The sequence below is a fragment of the Rhipicephalus microplus genome, chromosome 1, assembly GCF_043290135.1.
Source record: "Rhipicephalus microplus isolate Deutch F79 chromosome 1, USDA_Rmic, whole genome shotgun sequence".
Classification (NCBI taxonomy): domain Eukaryota; kingdom Metazoa; phylum Arthropoda; class Arachnida; order Ixodida; family Ixodidae; genus Rhipicephalus; species Rhipicephalus microplus.
The window spans coordinates 249597361-249617974 of NC_134700.1; the positions used below are offsets into that span (position 1 = coordinate 249597361).

General features: G+C 46.9%; 1 protein-coding gene across 1 annotated transcript; it reads right to left on the minus strand.

The window, feature by feature from the left end:
• Positions 1 to 2855: 2855 nt before the first annotated feature.
• Rap2l (Ras-associated protein 2-like) lies at positions 2856 to 4864 on the minus strand. The gene is made up of 2 exons (XM_037434852.2): positions 4053 to 4864; positions 2856 to 3162 (listed from the first exon to the last, which is right to left on the minus strand). The coding sequence occupies exon 1, from the start codon at positions 4605 to 4607 to the stop codon at positions 4062 to 4064; it is 546 nt and encodes a 181-aa protein (XP_037290749.1). The 5' UTR covers positions 4608 to 4864; the 3' UTR covers positions 2856 to 3162; positions 4053 to 4061.
• Positions 4865 to 20614: the final 15750 nt, after the last annotated feature.

Sequence of the window (20614 nt, forward strand, 5' to 3'; positions counted from 1 at the left end):
TCATTGCACAAGTCTTAGCTTTTTCTACAACTACTTAAACAGGCACAAATGCTCATTTCACCTATACATAAGTTGTCACTTTGTTGTTCTGTTTTCTGTTCAGTTCAAGGCAACAGATAAAGCACATACTATTTATCGTTACTTGGTTTAGAGCACAACACCAGAAACACTGACACAAGGAATGAGTAAAAGAGAAATAAAAGACAGCACAGTCTTTTCTCTCTCTTTTGCACCTTCCTTATGTCTGTGTTTCTGTCTTTTCTCTCTCTATTGCTCCAAAGAAAGAAACACAGACATAAGAAAGGAGCAAAAGAGAGAAAAGGCGGCGCTGTCTTTTCTCTATTACTCCTTCCTTGTATCTGGGTTGCTGGTGTTGTGCTGTAAACCAAGTTCACGATGAATCCCAACCAACTGGCCCAACTTGCTGTCTTACTGCACAAAAAATCTATGTGGTCCTAGTAAAGAGTTCTTCTCAAGGCAGCAAATAAAGCACATACAATCTATTTCGTCCCTATGAAAAGCTTGTCTCTTTTTACCGATATGTGTTCTCGTAAGAGCATGCAGTTGGAGAAGTGTGTGCACAATTTGCCAAATTCCATTAACACAATCATGTTTCAGTGAAACAGTACACCAAAAATTGACACACCTGGATTTTACACAGGTGTATTGAGCGATTTTGCAGTATGCATATTTGGAGCTGAAAAAATTTCCTTTTGAGAGCAGTCACCAAGCAGGCTCCTCACATGAAGGAATATCATATGCTAGCTTCACCGAAAAAGAAGTTGTTGCAAAGAAGAACTTTCTATTGCATTTGTCTGCTTGCACAGTGTTTTTTCATTCGGAACGCACAGCATGTAGTTTTAGCGCAGGAGCAACTGTATGCACTAGCATGAATCTGACCATGAATTAAACCCTATAGACACTATCAAAATACTTCACTGCAATTTATGCATGGGCGTTTAAGCTTAGCTTTACAATTGGCATATCAAAGAGTACTGCACAGTACAAGTGACATGCATCATTAAATTTATTTTCCCTCGAAGTATCTAAGTAGCTTTGCATATATTTTCATTTCCGTGAAGCCATTTACAGCATGCAGTGTCTAAAGCAGTGGCATTACCTACATTATTATGAGCACAGTGATTAAAAAAAAATCAAGACGGATGTGCTTTCAGATAGAAGGCAAAAGTTTCAACAATAGAGGTCAAATGCACACATGATAACACCAATACATTATTTATGTCAAATGTAAGTGTATTGGTGAAAAGAGCAAGAGGAGAGGGTGTTTGCAGCAATATGGAAAAGCTGTTAGTACTTTTGGTGCGAGACCAAGACTATTTTCGGTCAGAAACACTTCACTGCCATGTGAGTGGGCAAAATGGTGCACGTCTGCACAGTTGGTGCAAACTTAACTTGTACAGATGTGGCTAGGTGCACAAAAACAGGTTTGCAGCAAAATAGAGGAAACGGAACAGTCTGATCGCAGTCGCATATTTGTAAGCGATGCTTTACTGAAACTCTGCCGTACGCTCCTACAAGGAGGCAACATTCTCAGCGACTCCACGCCCAGGTAAACTAAGTGAATATTTTGTTTCACTTCACAAATATCTGCATTGAACGAAAGCAATTTGCATGTCAACACATCATGATAAGATGAAAGAGTAAAACTGGACTGGCCGACATGAAAATAATGTCAGCCCTACTTAAACACACTACATTTGTGAAGCTCGAAGCTCTGGAATTTATTGCTCCGTCGATATCAAGAACATCTAATGGTTACTACGTCATGCTGACAGAACGTTTTTCTAAAGTAACAATTGTGGTACTACAGTTGTGGCCACCCTTCGTTGACACCAGACTTTTGTGTTATGCGTGCATGGTAATAGGGCACACCACAATATAGTTGTCGCTGTGTATTAGGTATGACAATCTCTGGCGTGGCAAAAGGGGAGCTGCATTTGCTGCAGATGCAGGCCGATGCAATGCAATATTTATGTGGAAAATGTGTTACTATAAGAATGGTGCTTGATCACGGACATATCTTACCAAAAACATGATGCAATATAATTGATTTATGTTTTGCAGGTTGACAGGGGTGTATATTAAACTATTTAAGTAAGTGCAAATGTCTCGGCTTCCCACAATGGAATCGAAGCACATACACAATGCAGCAAGGTTCAGCTTTCACAACTATAAGAAGCTAGATTCACTATCCCCTCCAATGAAGGCAAACAGTAAAAGATGTGAAACTATAAGAAAATTTATTCAACAGACATATCTACAGCTGCCATGTCATGAAAAGGTAAACTACACCCATTACAACTGTCAATTTCGAGGACTGTTACTCCACTGTGACAGATGCCGCATTAAGGGGCCTTGATGCAACAAATAAACAGTCCTTCATTTACTTTAACACTTATTGTTACATGAAATATTTGGACTGTCATTGCAAATGTTTTGCTTTTTTTTTCTCACATGCTTGGCTTTTGTTCTGCCATATACTGGTTTGCCCCTTCTGCAGAAGCCCTAATGGAGGTTTACATTAAACAAGTAGGCTTTTAAGAGACACTCAACACAAATTATTTAAACTGTATTAGTGAATTGCTCCACAACAATGCTGTAAGAGTGCTCTTGGCGTGAAGAGAAACATGATGTGCAGATGCTACCTTCAAGTTCCTACATTACCTTATGACAGCACCTGCTCGGGCAACGTATTTTGCCATAAAATACCTCACAGACTGCAAGATCCAATGACTCAACTCTGATTCAGGTACACTCACTGAGCTGAAACTCCTTTCTACTGTCTTGTTTTGAAGAGGCATAAGAACTGCCACGAGCGAGCCAACACACCAAAATCATGGGCAACATTCTGTTTATTGCACTTGCTAAGTCACGTCTGTTGGGGCTGTGGTAAGCAGGTAAAGGAACTGGCCAGGGACGAAGAATGTGGAAGGCACCTACTGTTCTGTCGGCAATCTTTGTTTCTTCTTCTGAGTCCCATAGAAAAAACATTCAGTGTAACGACACCTAAAACCATACACACATACACAGTGCTGTGTTCTGCTGCCTCCTTGGGCACTGACTGTCCTGTAGCAGTCTGGTAGCTCCTTCCATCCGGTTAAAAAAAACAAAGGAAACACTCGCTGCCTTCATGGGGGTGATCTGCAAAAAAAATATTCCACTTTACACCCACATAGAAACAATGCCCACATTAATGTTCTAAGCAACAAATTAAGGCAAGCAAATCAAACCTAACACGCAACTTTGGGCACAGTGACAAGCCGTACAATGTTCCACAACATGAAGGGAGTGTCTCGACTGACCATTTGGTTTATCAGTGTAATCTTTACTAGCACATACGGCTAAACGGTTTTGCAATCAGAGCTATCTCAGCTCCACAGGCTTGTACCTTCATGATAATTACGCCCGAAAGAAAGTCTCGTCCACACTGCCTGCGATTTACAAGAGCGGTGCACGTCGAGACATGTCTACGCGTTTTCTCCCGCTTTCTTCCGGTAACACTTGGTAGCGTGAACGCGGACGTGCACTGTTTTCTTTACTTTAATTTGTGGCGATGCGTGTATGGATTCAGGCTTGAGAATTGACCGGTTGTGCCTTATGCAACTTTAGCATTGAGCGCCGGCAATTCCAGACCATGGAATGTCGTAGCTGAACAAAGGACACCCCAGTTTTAGGCTAGACTCCGGCGGCGCACGATATACGGTCTAAGCCTGCATACGCGGGACCTTTTTAAAAGGGTGTTTTTCGGAATAGTCAGTGATGCGCGCCTGATCAGTTTCACTTTTATCACTTTGATTCAAGATGCATGCCCGAGTTGGCTCGATCGGCAGACCACCATGTCGCAAGATGAGCCCATACGCCAATTCGAAGACAATGGTGAAAGAAAAGAAACGCGTAAGGAGACGCATCGCCACGAAGAATGCAGCGACGCGCAAACACAGTAGCAGTCGCTCAATCCGACGTCAGCGGTAGGCGTCGTCATGCACCGTGCAAAGAAGGGCGGCGGACTTCCGGCCAGGCTTAGCACTCACCTGTCTGTGCTAAAGCAAGGCGCAGCATCGGTAGCTGTACTTCTCCTTGGGCGGCAGCACGTTCATTTCGCGCACGATTTCCGCGAACATCTCGTTGACGTTGCAGCGGATCTTGGCGGATGCCTCCATGCAGGGGCAGCCCCACAGCTGCGCGAGCGCCTCCATCTCGGCGCGCGTCACCTCGCGCTGGTGCTCGAGGTCGCACTTGTTGCCCACTAGCAGCACGGGCACGCGCTCGGCGTTCTTGACGCGAAGAATCTGCTCCTTCATGTTCTTAATGTCCTGGAAGGTGTGGTGACTCGTGATGGAGTAGACGACCACGAATCCCTGGCCGTTCTTGATGTAGAGGTCGCGCATCGAGGCGAACTGCTCGGTGCCCGCCGTGTCAAGAATCTCCAGCACGCAGGGCGCCTGGTCAACCTCGATCTCCTTGCGGTAGAAGTCCTCGATGGTCGGGTCATACTTCTCGGTGAACACGCCCTGCACGAACTGCACCGTCAGGGCGCTCTTACCCACGCCGCCGCTGCCCAGCACCACGACTTTGAACTCACGCATCACGCATCGCCTGTCTGCAGGCGCAGCGGGCGCTAGGCCTACGACCACCACTTGCCCCGCTCTCTTCGGGCGCTACGAACGTTTCTTTCTACCGCCCGCTGCTGCTCGGCATGCTGCCTGCGGATAGCGTGGCCCGTGTCACCTGAACGACGTTGACAAGACGCACGGATGCGCTGGCCGCTGGGCGGCACACTGACTCATAATCACTAAGGCCCGCGGGGCTTAGTTCCTCTAATCACCGCCCTCTTCGTAAAGTGTCTTGCAGAAGAGAAGCAGAAGCCACCACGGACAACCAACAACCAATGCTCACAGCTGTCGTCACTTCCGCGTATCCTTGTGCGTCGCTAGGAGGCGCTCAAAAACGCACCGAGACGAGCGCGGTTGTGTGGCGCGGTGTGATATTTCAACGTGCCGTTCTCTCGTCGCGGCGCCAAACAGGAAAACGCGCGAGGTTGATTTGCATGCTCGATGTTACTTCGTGCACTCTTTGTGCAAAAAAACGCTTGTTTCTACGGGGCCCGCCATTGGCATAGTAGAGGCATGACAGCAAGTTGGACAACTGTTGACAGAGTTGTTTAGATTTGTTGTCTTTAAATATTTGTCTCGTTAATTCTGTATGGGCACGAAAAAACTACAGCCATTCATGGAAGCGCGCCAGACTTTCGTGTGGGAGAAAGCACACTCGTGCGCTGCGCTCTCTTCCTCAATCTCTTTCTAAAAACAAAGACTCTGCTCCGCGCAGTCGCTCCCCCTCGCTCCAAGAACGCGTGTCAGCGCCGTGTCGAGGAACAATCGCGACCCGTGAAGGATTTTGACACACTTGCGGCGTTTCTGCGAGCGCCATTGTTTTGAAAGCATGAACTGGGTCGACCCAGCTCACACGCGCAAACGTGATGCGGTAACGGCGCGGGTCCCCGAAGGTAACCTTTGCAGATCCCATAAATGGCGACCGGTTCCTGCACACTTCGACATCCGGAATCCTGAATTTGTGTTTATAATGTGTGCTTTGCTTTGGGCAAGTCGTGGTGCGACATCTGCAAAGTTCAACAGGTGAGGCAAGGACACACGAAAACACGCACGCATAGGACAAATGCTCAAACATGTGCCCTGTGTGATCGAATTTTCTTCTGGCCTCGTCTTTCCCGCTGTTCGCAGTTGTGTATACAGTGCATGTTTTTGGACTCCGGCAGGATCCGCACATGCCGTGCATCTGTAGTATCAATGCGATATGATTTAACGCGCCGCATAGAAGTGCAACCAACGAAGATAGGAGCGCAGTGATGCGCGAGTGCCAGTACACATATCAGCGAAACACCTACGAACGGCCACGCATAAGAATTAACTTTCCTCAAATCGCGTAACCAACTTTATTTGGTACACAATATTCGCGAGTTACCTCTAAGTTACCTGGATAGGCCCAGGGAAAAATATTTTTTGCTCGCTAGATCGCGACAAGATTGCGCGGATGCAACCACGCAAATGTGCGAAGTATTTTATAACAAACCAAAGGTACTTATAAGGTTTCGATCTATCAATCTAGCGGCACTCAATTGTAGGCTCTGTACATTATGCAATATGTACCGCGAAGCCTGTAGTACACGGAGGAAGGAAATCCTTCCTCCATATGCTGTTCATTTATGCTTCACGAAACATAAAAGACTGCTTAATTATTGCATTATCTCATGTCTGACAGTAATATTGCAAGATTCTAACGAAAAAAATTACACACATATATACAAGATACCCCTAACAAACGTGTCGTTTGTTAATCTTGGTCCGAGCTAGCTCGGGACCACACAACAACACAATTTATATATATATGATATGTGGGGTTTAACGTCCCAAAACCACCATATGATTATGAGAGACGCCGTAGTGGAGGGCTCCGGAAATTTCGACCACCTGGGGTTCTTTAACGTGCACCCAAATCTGAGTACACGGGCCTACAACATTTCCGCCTCCATCGGAAATTCAGCCGCCACAGCCAGGATTTGATCCGGCGACCTGCGTGGCAGGGCAATATATATATATATATATATATATATATATATATATATATATATATATATATATATATATATATATATATATATATATATATATATATATATATATATATATATATATATATATATATATATATATGCGAAAGAAGTGTATACTTAAGGGCTCGTTTATTTCAGTGTTTAGACACAATAATAATGAGATGTAACAGACAATAATGCCAAGGAATGTTATCCGATGTGTCGTCCCACTTGTTGCTTGCGCCTACCTTTTCAAATGTCGACAGCCAATCTTCTACGTCTTGCTCATCGGTACCGTCGAAAAAAGGTGGATCGCGCACGCGTAGCGCAGTGGGTACGATGACCATCGGAGGCTGGGTCGTACCTTGCTGGGTGTTTTCTTCGGCCATTTCTGGGATGGCAGGTAGTTTCCTGTTGCAGAGTTCCAGGTTGAAATACCCCGCACCTCCACCACTCTGAAACGGGGTTTATTGGCACAAGTAGTACTTGAACATCTCTTGTGCCACTGTGCCCAATTTGATGAAGAACGCCGGACTCTCCAGTGTGCCTTGAATAGACTCGATGACCGGCCATTTAATGAAGCAAAGATCTTAGGAGCCTGGTCGCGCAGCACATCAGCACAGAAAGCCACACGAGCCCTCCTGAGATACTTGTCAACAACTTCATTGAGAGACCGCCTGTGAAACTCGGTATTGTGTGTGTGATGTGACATGTCTATCCTTCTCTCTCTCTTTTACTCCCCTCTCCGCCTCCCCATGTGTAGGGTAGCAAACTGGACGCATAGTCTAGTTAACCTCCCTACCTTTCCTACATTCCTTCTCTCTCTCTCTCTCTCTGCACAGCAGGTCTATTGATGCGGAAAGCGGGCGGCAGCAACAGACCCAGGAATCACAGCACTCGGGGCAAAACGCTCGCGCTTGGCTCCTCTCGCTAAAGGCGTGACCCACTGCGGCACATAATCTTCTTCCTCTCTACATAGGGATAGTTATTTGACCAATAGTAATGTAAATAAGAAGAAAGAAAAGTGGGTGAAAAATTAACTTGCCGTGAGCAGAAATCGAACCTACGACCTTCGAATAAAGCATTCGATGCTCTACCACTGAGCTATCACGGGGGCTGTCCTCCCAGCCACTTCAATGGGTTTATACGTGAATTTAAACGTGCGAGTGTCGAAAGTCGTACGTTCGATTCCTGCTCACGGCAAGTTATTTGTTCACCCACTTTTCTTTCTTCTTATTTACATTCCTTGGCATTATTGTCTGTTAGATCTCATTAATATTGTGCCAAAACACGGAAAAACGAGCCCTTAGGTATACACTTCTCTCCCTTATTCATTAATGAGGGTCTCGTACTCGCAGACTTGGTGCCGTTAGGTTGTATACGAGAGACTATTGGTCAGCTGCCACCTCGTAATAAGTTCACGTGCTACGTGACGACATACATGCTCATAAAAAGTGTGTGCCACGCTCGCCGCAATGGCTACAGGTGGCACTGACTGACATTCCCACGTTTAATTCACATATAAACCCAATAAAGTGGCTCGGGGGATAGCTGTCGTGGTAGCTCAGTGGTAGAGCATCGAACGCGTCATTCGAAAGTCGCAGGTTCGGATCCTGCCCACGGCAAGATACTTTTTCCTCCACTTTTCTTTCTTATTTACATTAGATTGGTTCTAATAACTTCCCCTATACATTCCTTGGCATTATTGTCTGTTAGATCTCATCAATATTGTGTCAGAACACAGAAAAACAAACGAGCCCTTATGTGTACACTTCCTTCCCTTATATATATATATATATATATATATATATATATATATATATATATATATATATATATATATATATATATATATATATATATATATATATATATATATATATATATATATATATATATATATAACTTGTTCTACGCCATCTATCGACGCCGAAAGGAGCTCTCGCAGGTGTGCCCCGTCCTCGGACTCCAGTGACCGTGCTCCCATCTTTCCTATCTCTTCTATCCCCTCAGTTTGCAGTCGCTCGCTCTGGCTTACCACCTCACGTCTCTTCCTCTCTTTTCCTTCTTACGCTTTCCTACACCTTTACTCCTACCCCTTTTTATTCCTCCTCACCCCCATCCCTCGTGAGCTACTGTGGAGGTGTCGCTCACTGAAGCAGACAATAACGGGGCTCACTTTTCTCTTCCTTTCTCTTTTTAAGAATCACTTCTAAGTAAAGGCGGTGCAATAGTAATATTAGATAAAGCTGAGTACCTGAGAGAATACTATCGGCAACTGGAGGACAAGAACTTCTATGTGGAACTCGAAGAGGACCCCACTAAATTATTCGAATCAGGAATAATCTATGAACTAAAGTCACTGCGTAAGAACGAAAAAATCACGGCTGATGTGCTTAAGGCAATGCAACCGATTCAGCCTACTCACGGCCTAATTTACCTACTCCCTAAAGTACACAAAGCCAACCACCCCGGTCACCCTATTGTTTCAAGCAACGGCACAGTAACAGAAAGAATGTCAAGCGCGCTATACTTCATCATCAAGGATATTGTTCCAACTATCCTCTCATACATTGGGGACACTAACGACTTTCTCCGTGAAATCACCGGACTCGAGGTTCCTAACGATAACATCCTTGTGACAATGGATGTAGTGTCACTTTACACGAACATTCCACAGTCAGATGGCATTGACGCAACAGTCGCAGCTTTCAAGAAGGCAGGTGTGCTTATATGAGGACACGCCGTCGACTTTACTGCGGTTGGTACTCAGCCACAATAACTTTGAGTTTGATAATAAGCACTTTCTCCAGATAAACGGCACAGCCATGGGTACAAAGATGGCTCCTAATTACGCGAATATTTTTATGGCATCTATTGAAGAACTTTTTCTTGCAAGCAGAACACTGAAGCCTCTAGTTTACAAAAGATTCTTAGACGATATTTTTATTATTTGGCACCACGGAGAGGAAAGCCTGTTGTCATTCATAAATGATTTTAATTCAATTCACTCATCAACCTCGTATACACACACCTATTCCAAGTCAGCTATAACTGTTCTCGATGTTACTGTTCAAATTGCTGGAAACGAATTCACAAGAACCTATACAAAAACCAACTGATTGCCATCATCACCTTCATCTTAAGAGTAGCCATCCGGACTGCAAAACAGCCATCACATACTCGCAAGCACAACGATACCACCGAACTTGTTCGGACGTGTCAGATTTCGAAGGTCCTGCCAAGGATCTTAAAACGGCCATTGTGGAAAAAGAGAACCCAGAGAGAATCATTGATGATGCTATAAGCCGGACACGTAACTTACCTTGTCGTCACATACTCGCCCACACTACCGCACCTCAACAATATCCTTTCGAAACATTTTAACATTATACAGCATAGTGCGCGTCTATCCTTAATTTTCACGGAGCCGCCGCCAGTGGTCTACCGCCGCGGAAGGAACGTAAAATACATCCTGGTTAGGGCTAAGACGACCGAATCTGAAAGCAGTGAATCGGGTTGCAAGCCATGCGGGAAACCACGCTGCCGAGTCTGCAAACACATGACCACAACCTGTGTTGCCAAGGCTTCGTCCTCGGACTTCACATTCACAATTAAGGACTCACTGAATGGTGACAGCCACAACGTGATACATGTGCTGCATTGCGATGTCTGTGGCCAGCAGTATATCGGTCAGACGGGTACGGCCTTGAGACTACGTTTCAATAACGACAGAGCCCACGCACGCACTCTGCCAAATCTTTCTTTTTTCGAAGCATCCGAACTTGCCAGAGCACTCATTCGAGAAAATACGACTCCCCCTCCTCCAGTCCGGCTTCCGCGGGACTCGTGAACGGGAACAAAGGGAGTCATACTTCATCCACAAAGTCCAAACACTAACACACGACATCAATGAAAGCATCAGTTCCTTTCGTTACTTAGGGCGTGCAGAGATGAGATGGGACAGGAATCAAGTCTGGCGTTATTTATTTTTTATTTCATTACCAATATTATTACCATTTCTTGATATGCTCGAAGGAAGTGCCCAATAGTTTTAGGGAGACTGGACCAACCGAACATTTCTCCATGTTATGTTCGTATATCTATTTTGTTGTATTTATTTATTTATTTGTTGTTATGATTTCAATTTTGTGTTACCTTGCACTTCAATAGTTTCCATATTTGTGCACATCTCTCGCACAATATCACCTATTCCCTCACGGTTGTTATTATTTTTTCCCTTTTCACGTTTCACCTTTCCTGATATTTTTAGTCATTCCGTTTAACTTATGTGCCTTTATCTGTAAGTGGGAGAGCCCAACCAGCGCCAGCCGGTTTCAATCACAGGCGCTTCGGTGAGTAATTCCAAGGGGCTGGATACACGCACGCAGTCATATTGACAACATGTGTCTTCTGGCTCTAGATTTAGCCTTTACTTCTCGAACAGCTCTGTGTGCTTTCACCATCTTGGCCCCGAAATCCCCCCCCCCCCCCCCCCACACACACATATGGAACGGGTCAGTATAGTTTCAGCGAAAACGAAACACCTGTTTCTCTTTTCCGTTTTCCTAACTGACCACAGAAGGGGCCGGATCGGAGCCCTCTCTGCCGGAGTCCCCCGTTTCCCTACAAGTAATTGCCTGCCACCCAAGCTCACGAACAATGTTTTTCCGCGACGTTCAAAGACGCGTGGCAGCTTGGGCTAGTTGGTATGGCATGATGACAGTTATAGCGCGAGAACAAGACGACGACGCAGAGACAAGACGTCTTTCGTGTCCTTCTTGTCTCTGTGTCGTCGTTTTGTTCTCGCGCTATAACTGTCGTCATTCAAAGACGTGCCGCGAAAGCCACCCTATTCCCCTCTTTCTTTCTTCTTCCTCCCCCCAATTTTTTATTCTACTTTTATTCTTTTAATTATTTATTGTATACTTTTTTGAGATTTAGTCTGTTTATTTGCATTCTGCGGTCCCATTTATTTTTGTTTTTCGCCCATACATACGACCCGTGCAGCATTTTGAATGAGGCGTCTCGCAGCCTTCTGTCTTTCTCTCTACTCTTTTTTGCTTGCTCCAGCGAATGAGACGAAGAGAACTGTTGACACAGCATATGTCACCCATGTAAAACACCACTAATTTGTCGCTCTCTCCAGTTTCCTTCTTGCACCACCAAATGAATCACTTCGAGGTAAGACCAAGTCACAGCGTATAATTGATGAAGCCTGCCATAATTGGCTTTGAAAAATGTGTTAGCGCTCGACGCTCGTTCGGTGTGGTTGAGTGAGGGCGAATATCTTGGAGCAGTGGCGACTTGCATCGATAAGATTGCGCAAGGTGTTTCGTCAGGGTACTATATAGCGCATGTTCTGCACGGACTTGGGAGGAGGTGTTTTTTAAGATTTCAAGCGTTGTGCTGCATAAAAGTGTGGCAGCTTGGGCTAGTTGGTATGGCATGACGATAGGTATAGCGCGAGAACAAAACGACGACACAGAGACAAGAAGGACATGAGCGCTAACTTGCAAATGAGTTTATTGCGCAGAGCGCGATAATATGTATAGGAGACAGTAACCATGTGACAAAAAACCATATGGCACAAAGAGCAGAATATGAGTAAGAGAAAAACAAAAAACAAAAGCATAAAAAAGGAAAATCTATAAGGAAACGAAACAGAAAAGTTTTTTTCGTGCTTTTGTTTTTTGTTTTTGTTTTTCTCTTACTCATGTTCTGCTCTTTCTGCCATATACCAGCGGGAAGGGGCACGCATGCTTAAAGGGACACTAAAGTCAAATAACAATTCACGTCAGAGTGAAAGCTCAATGTATGGCAACATCTAACACGATAATATTATCAACAACAGTGCTCTACTTACCGAGAAATTAAGGTAAATGCACAAGAACACATGCGCCACAGTAGGACACTCTCAAAATGATCCCGATGACATCAGACGGACCGCCTACAATTAATCACTAGTAATCGATCTAGCTGCACTAAATAAAGAACCTTCCGTGCATGAAGAGACGCAATAAAGTGCTGCTTGTTTGTTTCTGTTTGATTCATAGAAAAAAGAACCGCCGTAGGTTACTCAGGGGAATGATGCGAGTGGTTCAAAAATTTAATTACCACGTAGTTACACTGGACAGGTGGTGTGATCTAGCGGGGCGCACTGTGACCAAAAAACGTCTGCAATCTCGGAGCCAATGGCGGGAAATTGATCAATGGCCGTTGTTGCTGCTGTGGCTCCCGCTGCTTTCGGTCTGCTGCAATACTAGCGCAGTAAAGCCGGGCAACGTTGTGCACGGCAACAGTGACGTGATTCGGTCCCGTCGGTCCGCTTCCTAGGCGGGTAATTGGAAGTGCGCTAACCCGATGCGGACCACTAATACGGGATTTTATTTCAAAATAGGCCCTTCCTTGGCACTAAAGTAACACTGCGAGGTTTCTAGACCGCTGTTTCAACAATCAACGTCGATTTAGGAGGGATGCCTAGAGGAGAGATGGGTGAGAGAGTGTTGGCTAGCAGACGCTGTCGACGTTGCGAGGTGAGAGAGGGAGAGTGTAGGAGAGCAGAGAGGGGGACGGGGCGCGCATGCGTTGGAAGGATGGTCACGCCGCACACAAGGTTGAACTGGACCATAAGCACTTCGCATCTAAAAATCACCGCCATATCCACAAAGTGAATGATGTTTGAGGAGCTTGCCTTGAGACAATGGGGTAAATTGACCCGCGGATTCTCCGTGCACATTCATCCACTACCGTATAAAGACGTGGCGGCTTTGCTTGATGGTGAGCCCTCTGCGCTTCGGCCTCTAACCGCAAGGTCTTGGCGGTGAGCCCGAACTGCGTTGCGAGACCGTCGCAATGCTGACATGGCTTCTGGGGTGTTCATGCTGCGGAGCAGTTCATTGAGCCAGCTCCCAGCGAAGAGAAAGGAAGTGCGCCAAACGTCAGCGCTGTATACAGGCGCGGCCCCTTAGCGCGGTCACCGATCTAACTAGAGCACGTGGCGCCGATTGTGCGGTCGCCGCCTGAGCGGCGCTTGCGTGACTCACTGGAGAAAGCGCAGCTGCGCCTTTAGCGGGAGCAATGAAAATTAGGCTACACGTCACCGACAACGGACAAGGAGCGAGTATAAGAAGCATGACGAGCAAGCTCCTAAAACCTAGCCAAGCCTTGACCAGCTATATGCTGATCATCTCTGCTGTGACTTGATCACCAAGTCTTGCGGGACTTAGGTGCGCTATTTTTTTTATTTGTTGGAATAGTTGACAGTGTATATGTAACTTTAAAACAAGCATATAATATGGCTGTATACGACGACCTTTGTCTATAGCACTCACTTGGAACACAAGAAAATATGTCAATTGGCATCGTAGTCTTGGCCGTCCCTCTCACAGAATGTGTACAAATGCTCCGTTCAATAGAAACATACAATTATTCATTTTATTGCGATAGCATTTATATGGACACCCTCGGCTGGATTTTGCCTCCGGTGTCGCCGTCATTCACTGTATATGTATCTATATGTATGAAAACGCAAGAAAGAAAAGTAGTTCTGAAAAAGACCCCGGCGTGAGGACTCGAACATCCGACCTCTTGCTTGTGAGTGCGAGGCGTTGGCCACTGAGCCACGAACCGCGCCTCCTTCAACGTTGAAACCGCAAGCTATTTATATCTACCACTTACCCCTGGCGATGGTCATCTCAGGGCAACGTGTTTTTAGCGTTACCAGCGAGACGCCGCAATGAGCGCGCGTCGCCAGATCGTCCCGACGCGGCGGTGCACGCTCTCATGTCCCACGCGTACCTTGACTCACGCAGAGGGAGCCAACACGCGTGCTTATCTCGCGGTGGGGAGAATCGTACGCCTTCGTCTTTCACCGGAACAATTTTGTTGTAGCCACCGGGCGCACAAACATCGCTGCACAGTCTCCACTTGCAAAAAGGGCGCACTTTTCAGACACAACGGAGTAACTGAGACGCTTATTCGTGTTCATCTGTACCTCTGAGTACGTTTCGTGCTTCATTTGTTCCTGAAAAACGCGGGGCACGTTTTGATCTGCTTGCCATTCTCCGCGTGACCTTCCAATTTGTTGCTATCACGTTCATTGTTTCGCCTTTACGGCAAAGCTGTGACTTTTTTGTGACGTCAAGCACTTCAAGCGTTTCAGAGTTGACTATGCCATACAAACACACATTCGTGTCGCTAGTTCTAAATAGGAAATTTGAATGTCCCGTCCTGGGAAATTTCGTCAAAGATTCCGACAGTGCAACAAGGCCAAGGTTTAGGTAGGAATGCCAAACATATGACTGCAAGTGTGAATAGCATATTGTGTTATCAGAGAAAAGGTAGTTTGGCTCGAGTGGAAACCAGCGGGTGTGACTGTCTTTCGCAGACGAAAGGCAAGGGCGCTGTGGTTCCGAGGCCAGTTTTATAAGTTGTAACTGACTGTAGCACACAGTCATCATCATCAGCCTGACTACGTCCACTGCAGGGCAAAGGCCTCTCCCATGTTCCGCCAGTTAACTCGGTCCTGCGCTTGCTACTGCCAATTTATACCCGATAACTTCTTAATCTCATCTGCCCACCTAACCTTCTGTCTCTCCCTAACCCGCTTGCCTTCTCTGCGAATCCAGTCAGTTACCCGTAACGACCAGCGGTTATCCTGTCTAGCGCTACATGCCCGGCCCATGTCCATTTCCTCTTCTTATTTCAACTATGATATCCTTAACCCCCGTTTGTTTACTAATCCACTCTGCTCTCTCCTTGTCTCTTAAGGTTACACCTACAATTTTTCTTTCCATTGCTCGCTGCGTCGTGCTCAATTTAAGCTGAACCCTCTTTGTAAGTCTTGAACCCTCTTTGTAAGTCTCCAGGTTTCTGCTCCGTAGCTAAGTGCCGGCAAGATACCGCTGTTATACACCTTCCTCTTGAGGGATAGTGGCAATCTACCTGTCATAATTTGAGTAGTGCTTGCCAAATGTGCTCCACCCCATTCTTATTCTTCTAATTACTTCAATCTCGTGCTTCGGTTCCGTGGTTATTATCTGCCTTAAGCAGACATAGTCTTTTACAACTAGACGTGCACTATTACCTATCTCGAAGCGCTGCTCTCTTCCGAGGTTGTTGCACATTACTTTCGTTTTCTGCAGATTAATTTTAAGACCCACCTTTCTGCTCTCTTTGTCTAACTCCGTAATCATGAGTTGCAGTTCGTCCCCTGAGTTACTAAGCAATGCAATGTCATCAACGAAGCGCAGGTTACTAAGGTACTCTCCATTAACTCTTATCCCTAACTGTTCCTATTCTAGGCTTCTGAAAACCTCCTGCAAGCACGCGGTAAACAGCATTGGGGAGATTGTCTTTTCCTGCCTTACACCCTTCTTGATTGGTATTCTGTTGCTTTCTTTATGAAGCACTATGGTAGCAGTTGATCACCTGTATATTTCTTCCAGGATGTTTATATATGCTTCATCGACGCCCTGATTCCGCAGTGTCTGCATGACTGCTGATATTTTTACTGAATCAAACGCCTTCTCGTAATCAATGAAGACTATGTATAGTGGTTGGCTATATTCTGAGCATTTCTCTATTACCTGATTGATAGTATGTATGTGGTCGATTGTTGAGTAGCTCACAGTAATGAGTTCCATATGTAGGCTTTTTACCTAGTAGTGTAGTCGTATCCCCAAGGATTACGGCCACTAGCGTGGGTCCGGTCTGAGTGAGCCGCAGGGCACGCGTTAACCGTCGTCATGGCGAGAACACAGTACTGCTGAAGTTCGCAACACTTTATTGACTGCGGCAACACCAAAAACGCAGTACAGCCCGTTGCAAAGGCGCTGTAAAGGAAAAATACCGATCGGCGAAGAAACCAGACCGAACGCCGTTTCTCGTTTTCAACTTCTTCTTCTCTTGCAGTACTAGTCTGCACACGTTTATCCCTTTTCTTTTTCAACATACTCCCGCCCCCCAGTAGCGTCGCCTAATTCCAGTCTGTACAATTTCTGTACTGGTTTTCTGAAAATCTTCCCGTCTTGAGCTTTCACTCGGCAAGCTCGTATTATTCCATCTTGTCCAGGGTAAACGTCTGTGATAAGCCCAAGGGGCCAAACTCCTCTGGGAATACCAGACTCTTCTATTATCACCACGTCATTACTCGGAGGCAGTTGCTGGGATGAGCTGGGTATAGGTGAAGTGCCCGTAGTTCTAATAAATACTCTTTTTTCCATCGCATCCACATATGATTCATCATGTTGTGTCGGTATCTCAACTTTTTGCTGATGTCTCTTCGACCATGCAGCTTGAGCACTGATGGCATCGTAGTCATTGTTGCTCTGATCCGGAGGCGCTAACAATGAACGTCCAACAAGAAAATGCGCTGGACATATCGGACCCAAAACATTTCACACTTGCTTATCTCCCGTGCCAAAATTGTTTCGCTGAGCAAAGTTTGAAGTCCACGGCATCGATCCACTAAGCGAAAGACCCAGGCGGTGACGCGCAAGAGCTTCTGCACGTCGCTATGCTTCCTTATATCAATCATCGGGTGTAAGTTCCTGGATGACGCTTGAAGAAAAACATGTTGCGTCTCAATCTCTGCCTCTTCGTTTATCGGTTTGTACTGATTACGTTCTGAAGGCCAGCTTGATTTTGGCTGGGACAACCATTCAGGTCCATGCACCAATAGCGACATGCACGTAGAGTCCTTATCGGTATGCCTCTAGTCAGTACATCCGCCAGGTTGTCTTCACCCGGGCAGTAGCGCCATAACGCTTTTTCAGTAAGTTGCGTTATTTCCCGATGTGGCATATAATATATGGTGTGATCTCGATCCCGAGGAGTATCCTTAGGCACCACTTCCGCGTGACCCATCTCCAGATATTGCCGGATTACTCTGTCATATCGCTGCAACATTCTTTTCATCGTTGATAGCCTCCGTGTTAATCTTTGTAGACGTGATAGCGGAATTTCCCGGTTGTTACCTTGAAGCGGTTCCTTATTTTCCTTCCAAGGCAACGCCGTACCTGTCGCTTTTCTTGCTAATGGTTTCATGTAATCGTGCAACGGACTCATGGGAGGAAGGTGCCGTTGAATCTGCGATGCCCATTGCTTCTAGTTGCCAAAAAGATTGCAAGATCTGCGAGGTTGATTCGTCATCAACAATTGCTTGTACTTTCAGAATGCGGACCATTAGGCTAGAGCTGCAGTCAAGAAAGGCTTTTCGGTGACTGGGTCCTTGTAGCGTCCATCCAAAAGCTGTATCCATTGCTACCAGTCCTGGAACTTCTGCACTTTTGACGATACGTCCTGACATGATTTGCCAGAGGTGGTCAGCGCCGATCAACAAGCTGAGGCTATTTTCCGTTTCCGCATCAAACTCCTTTTCGTCCGCAATGGCCTTGCCTTCAAGAAATGGCTGTCAGCTTTCGGGGAAGCAATATCGTGGCAGATAACTGGAACAACGATTGCGCGCACCGTGTAGGTGTCAGAACCGTGTTGGCTACGCAGAGGAACTTCCACCACTTGAAGTCTTTCCACAGTACTTGGTGATGAACAGCCAAACGTATTCAGCGCAATTTGAGTTTCGCCCAGCACCTGTAGGTGTAATGTCTTGGCGAGATCTTCCGTGACGAAGGATCGCTGGCTCCCTCCATCGAGAATCCCTCGGACATACCTTGTTTTGCCGTTTTTGATGACAAAGGCGCGAAACGTTTGTAAAGACACTTCACTGTGATTTGTTGTGCCCCCGCTCAGTGAATCCTTCTCACACAGCATGACTGATTGTGACGACACCATTCCTACTGTGCTGCCGGAGGAGTCAACTGGACGAGAAGGTGTCGCTGTTTGGTTCGATGTATAGTGCGGGTCACACATACTTGATGCGTGCCTCCCGTGGCAACTCGAGCAGGTGAGTTTGACGCGGCAAGAACGTGCCTGATGTCCTCGGGACGTGCATCGATAGCAGCGGTTGTCTTTTGCAAGCATTCTTTTCTTCGTATCGATGGCAAGGTTCACGTCACAAGCGCGGGTGCCATGTTTCTTCGACTTGCAGAAAAAACACTCACCCCAGCTGTTCGATGTGCTGTGTAGTACGGAAGCCGTGCTGGTGCTGCCGCTTCGAGTCCTCTGTGAACGGTCATCCAGCAGTCGGTCATTAAAGGGCTTGCACTGCTCCCGACTTTCTAGCTCTATACGTGTATAGGTGAGCAGCTCCTTTAACTCCGCATCAGATGTAGCAGCTGCCACGCTTGGCTCAAAGACATTGGCAGCAGACCCGTTTTCTCTTAGTGCCTGACTGCGCTTTGCACGTGTGTAGGCCAAAATGATGTCGTACGGTAGGGCGTCCTGTAAAATGTCCATCAGCATAGCGGAAAAGCTAAGCGTAGGAACATTTAGTGCAGTTAGACAACGGATATTCAGCTGCACAGCATCGTAAAGTCGCCTAAGGCCGCGGACGTCGCTTCCCGACTTGATGTGAGGTAGATTGCGAAGCGCTGATAGGTGGTGTTGCTCGATCCGTTTTCGATCTCCGAAGCGTTCCTTCAATAACTCGATGGCGTCTGCATAACAGGCTCCGGAAGTCGGAAAACCACATATCGCAGCTGCCGCTTCACCCGCAAGATAATGACGTAGATAGAACTTCGTCGTTGTTGACAAAGCGTTGTTCAGGTGGACAGTTTGCTCAAACTGCTCCCAGAAAGCCGACCATTCATGTATATCACCTCTAAATGTTGGCATGCCAAGGTTCGGCAGCCTTGGGCCAATTGCGGTTGGCACGTCAGATGGTGATGCGTTCTGAGGAGCAGCCGCTGCTGTGCTGTCTCCATGTCGCAAACCGTCTATCTTGCAGCGAATCTCAGCGAGCATGCTTATAGCTTCGTCGTTATACACTGCTGCCGCGATATACTCAGCTTCGAGCTCCTCGTCCGCTACGTGCTCCTCGAGTGCATCATTGATCTTCGAGAGCTCGTTGTTGCTCGCTGACAAACGGTCATAAATACCTGTGAGTTTGGGCTTGTCCGCGGTAGGGTCAATTAGCAGTGACCTTGCTTCTTGCAGGAGCTTGGTGTTCTGGGCTCGTCGAGCGGAGCGCTTGGTCTTGAGGCGATCCATCGGATCCGGTGTTGGAGTCTAGTCCGGCCTACGCCGATCAGGAACGATTCGTTGCAGTCCTCGCCGCCCGCAAAACGACGCGGTCGAGTAGAAGGTCCCCTCGAGTCGTGCGATGAAGGAGACGTGTCCGCACGAGGGGTTTCGGCACCACGATGTAAAGGAAAACTACCGATCGGCGAAGAAACCAGACCGAACGCCGTTTCTCCTTTTCAACTTCTTCTTCTCTTGCAGTACTAGTCTGCACACGTTTATTCCTTTTCTTTTTCAACAGGCGCGGCGGGAGAGCAAATGGGCTTATCCACGCCACGAGCGAGAAGTACTACACAGGGTGCCGCGAGCACATCTCCGTTGTAAAAGTGATTCACGGAGACACCGGGACAAAGGCGCTCGCGTTGGCTTCGAAGAGATGCGGGTCGGCGCAGCTTGACCACGCACTAAGACACCGTACCGCTCTTCGGCCTATCGTTCGGCAGGAGGGCGACATAAGGTAAGCGTTCGCCGCGGGCGCAAGGCGCTGTTGGCGAAGTCCGAACGAGCCCCTAAGGGAGCTGACGGACGGAAAAGGAAAGCGTGCTTACCCCCACGTCGTCCCCGCAGTCTCTCGCGCGCGGCGCCACAGTCCACATCCGCTACCGAGTGAGAGGGGTCAAGCGCCACTCCTCGCACTCCCAGCGCGGCAGACCATGGAGGAGGGGAGTCATGTCGGGACATGGGAGCGGAGAAAGAGGCGGCAAAGCTCGCGCAAAGGCGGCGGGCTAGCCTCAATTCCCACGACCTGATGGTGTTGTGCGCATATTTGTTTTGGTCCCTCAGAAGGTCATAACAAAGGGATCTGTCTGTGTGATGGGAGTAGTCACCGCTGCTTACCAACGG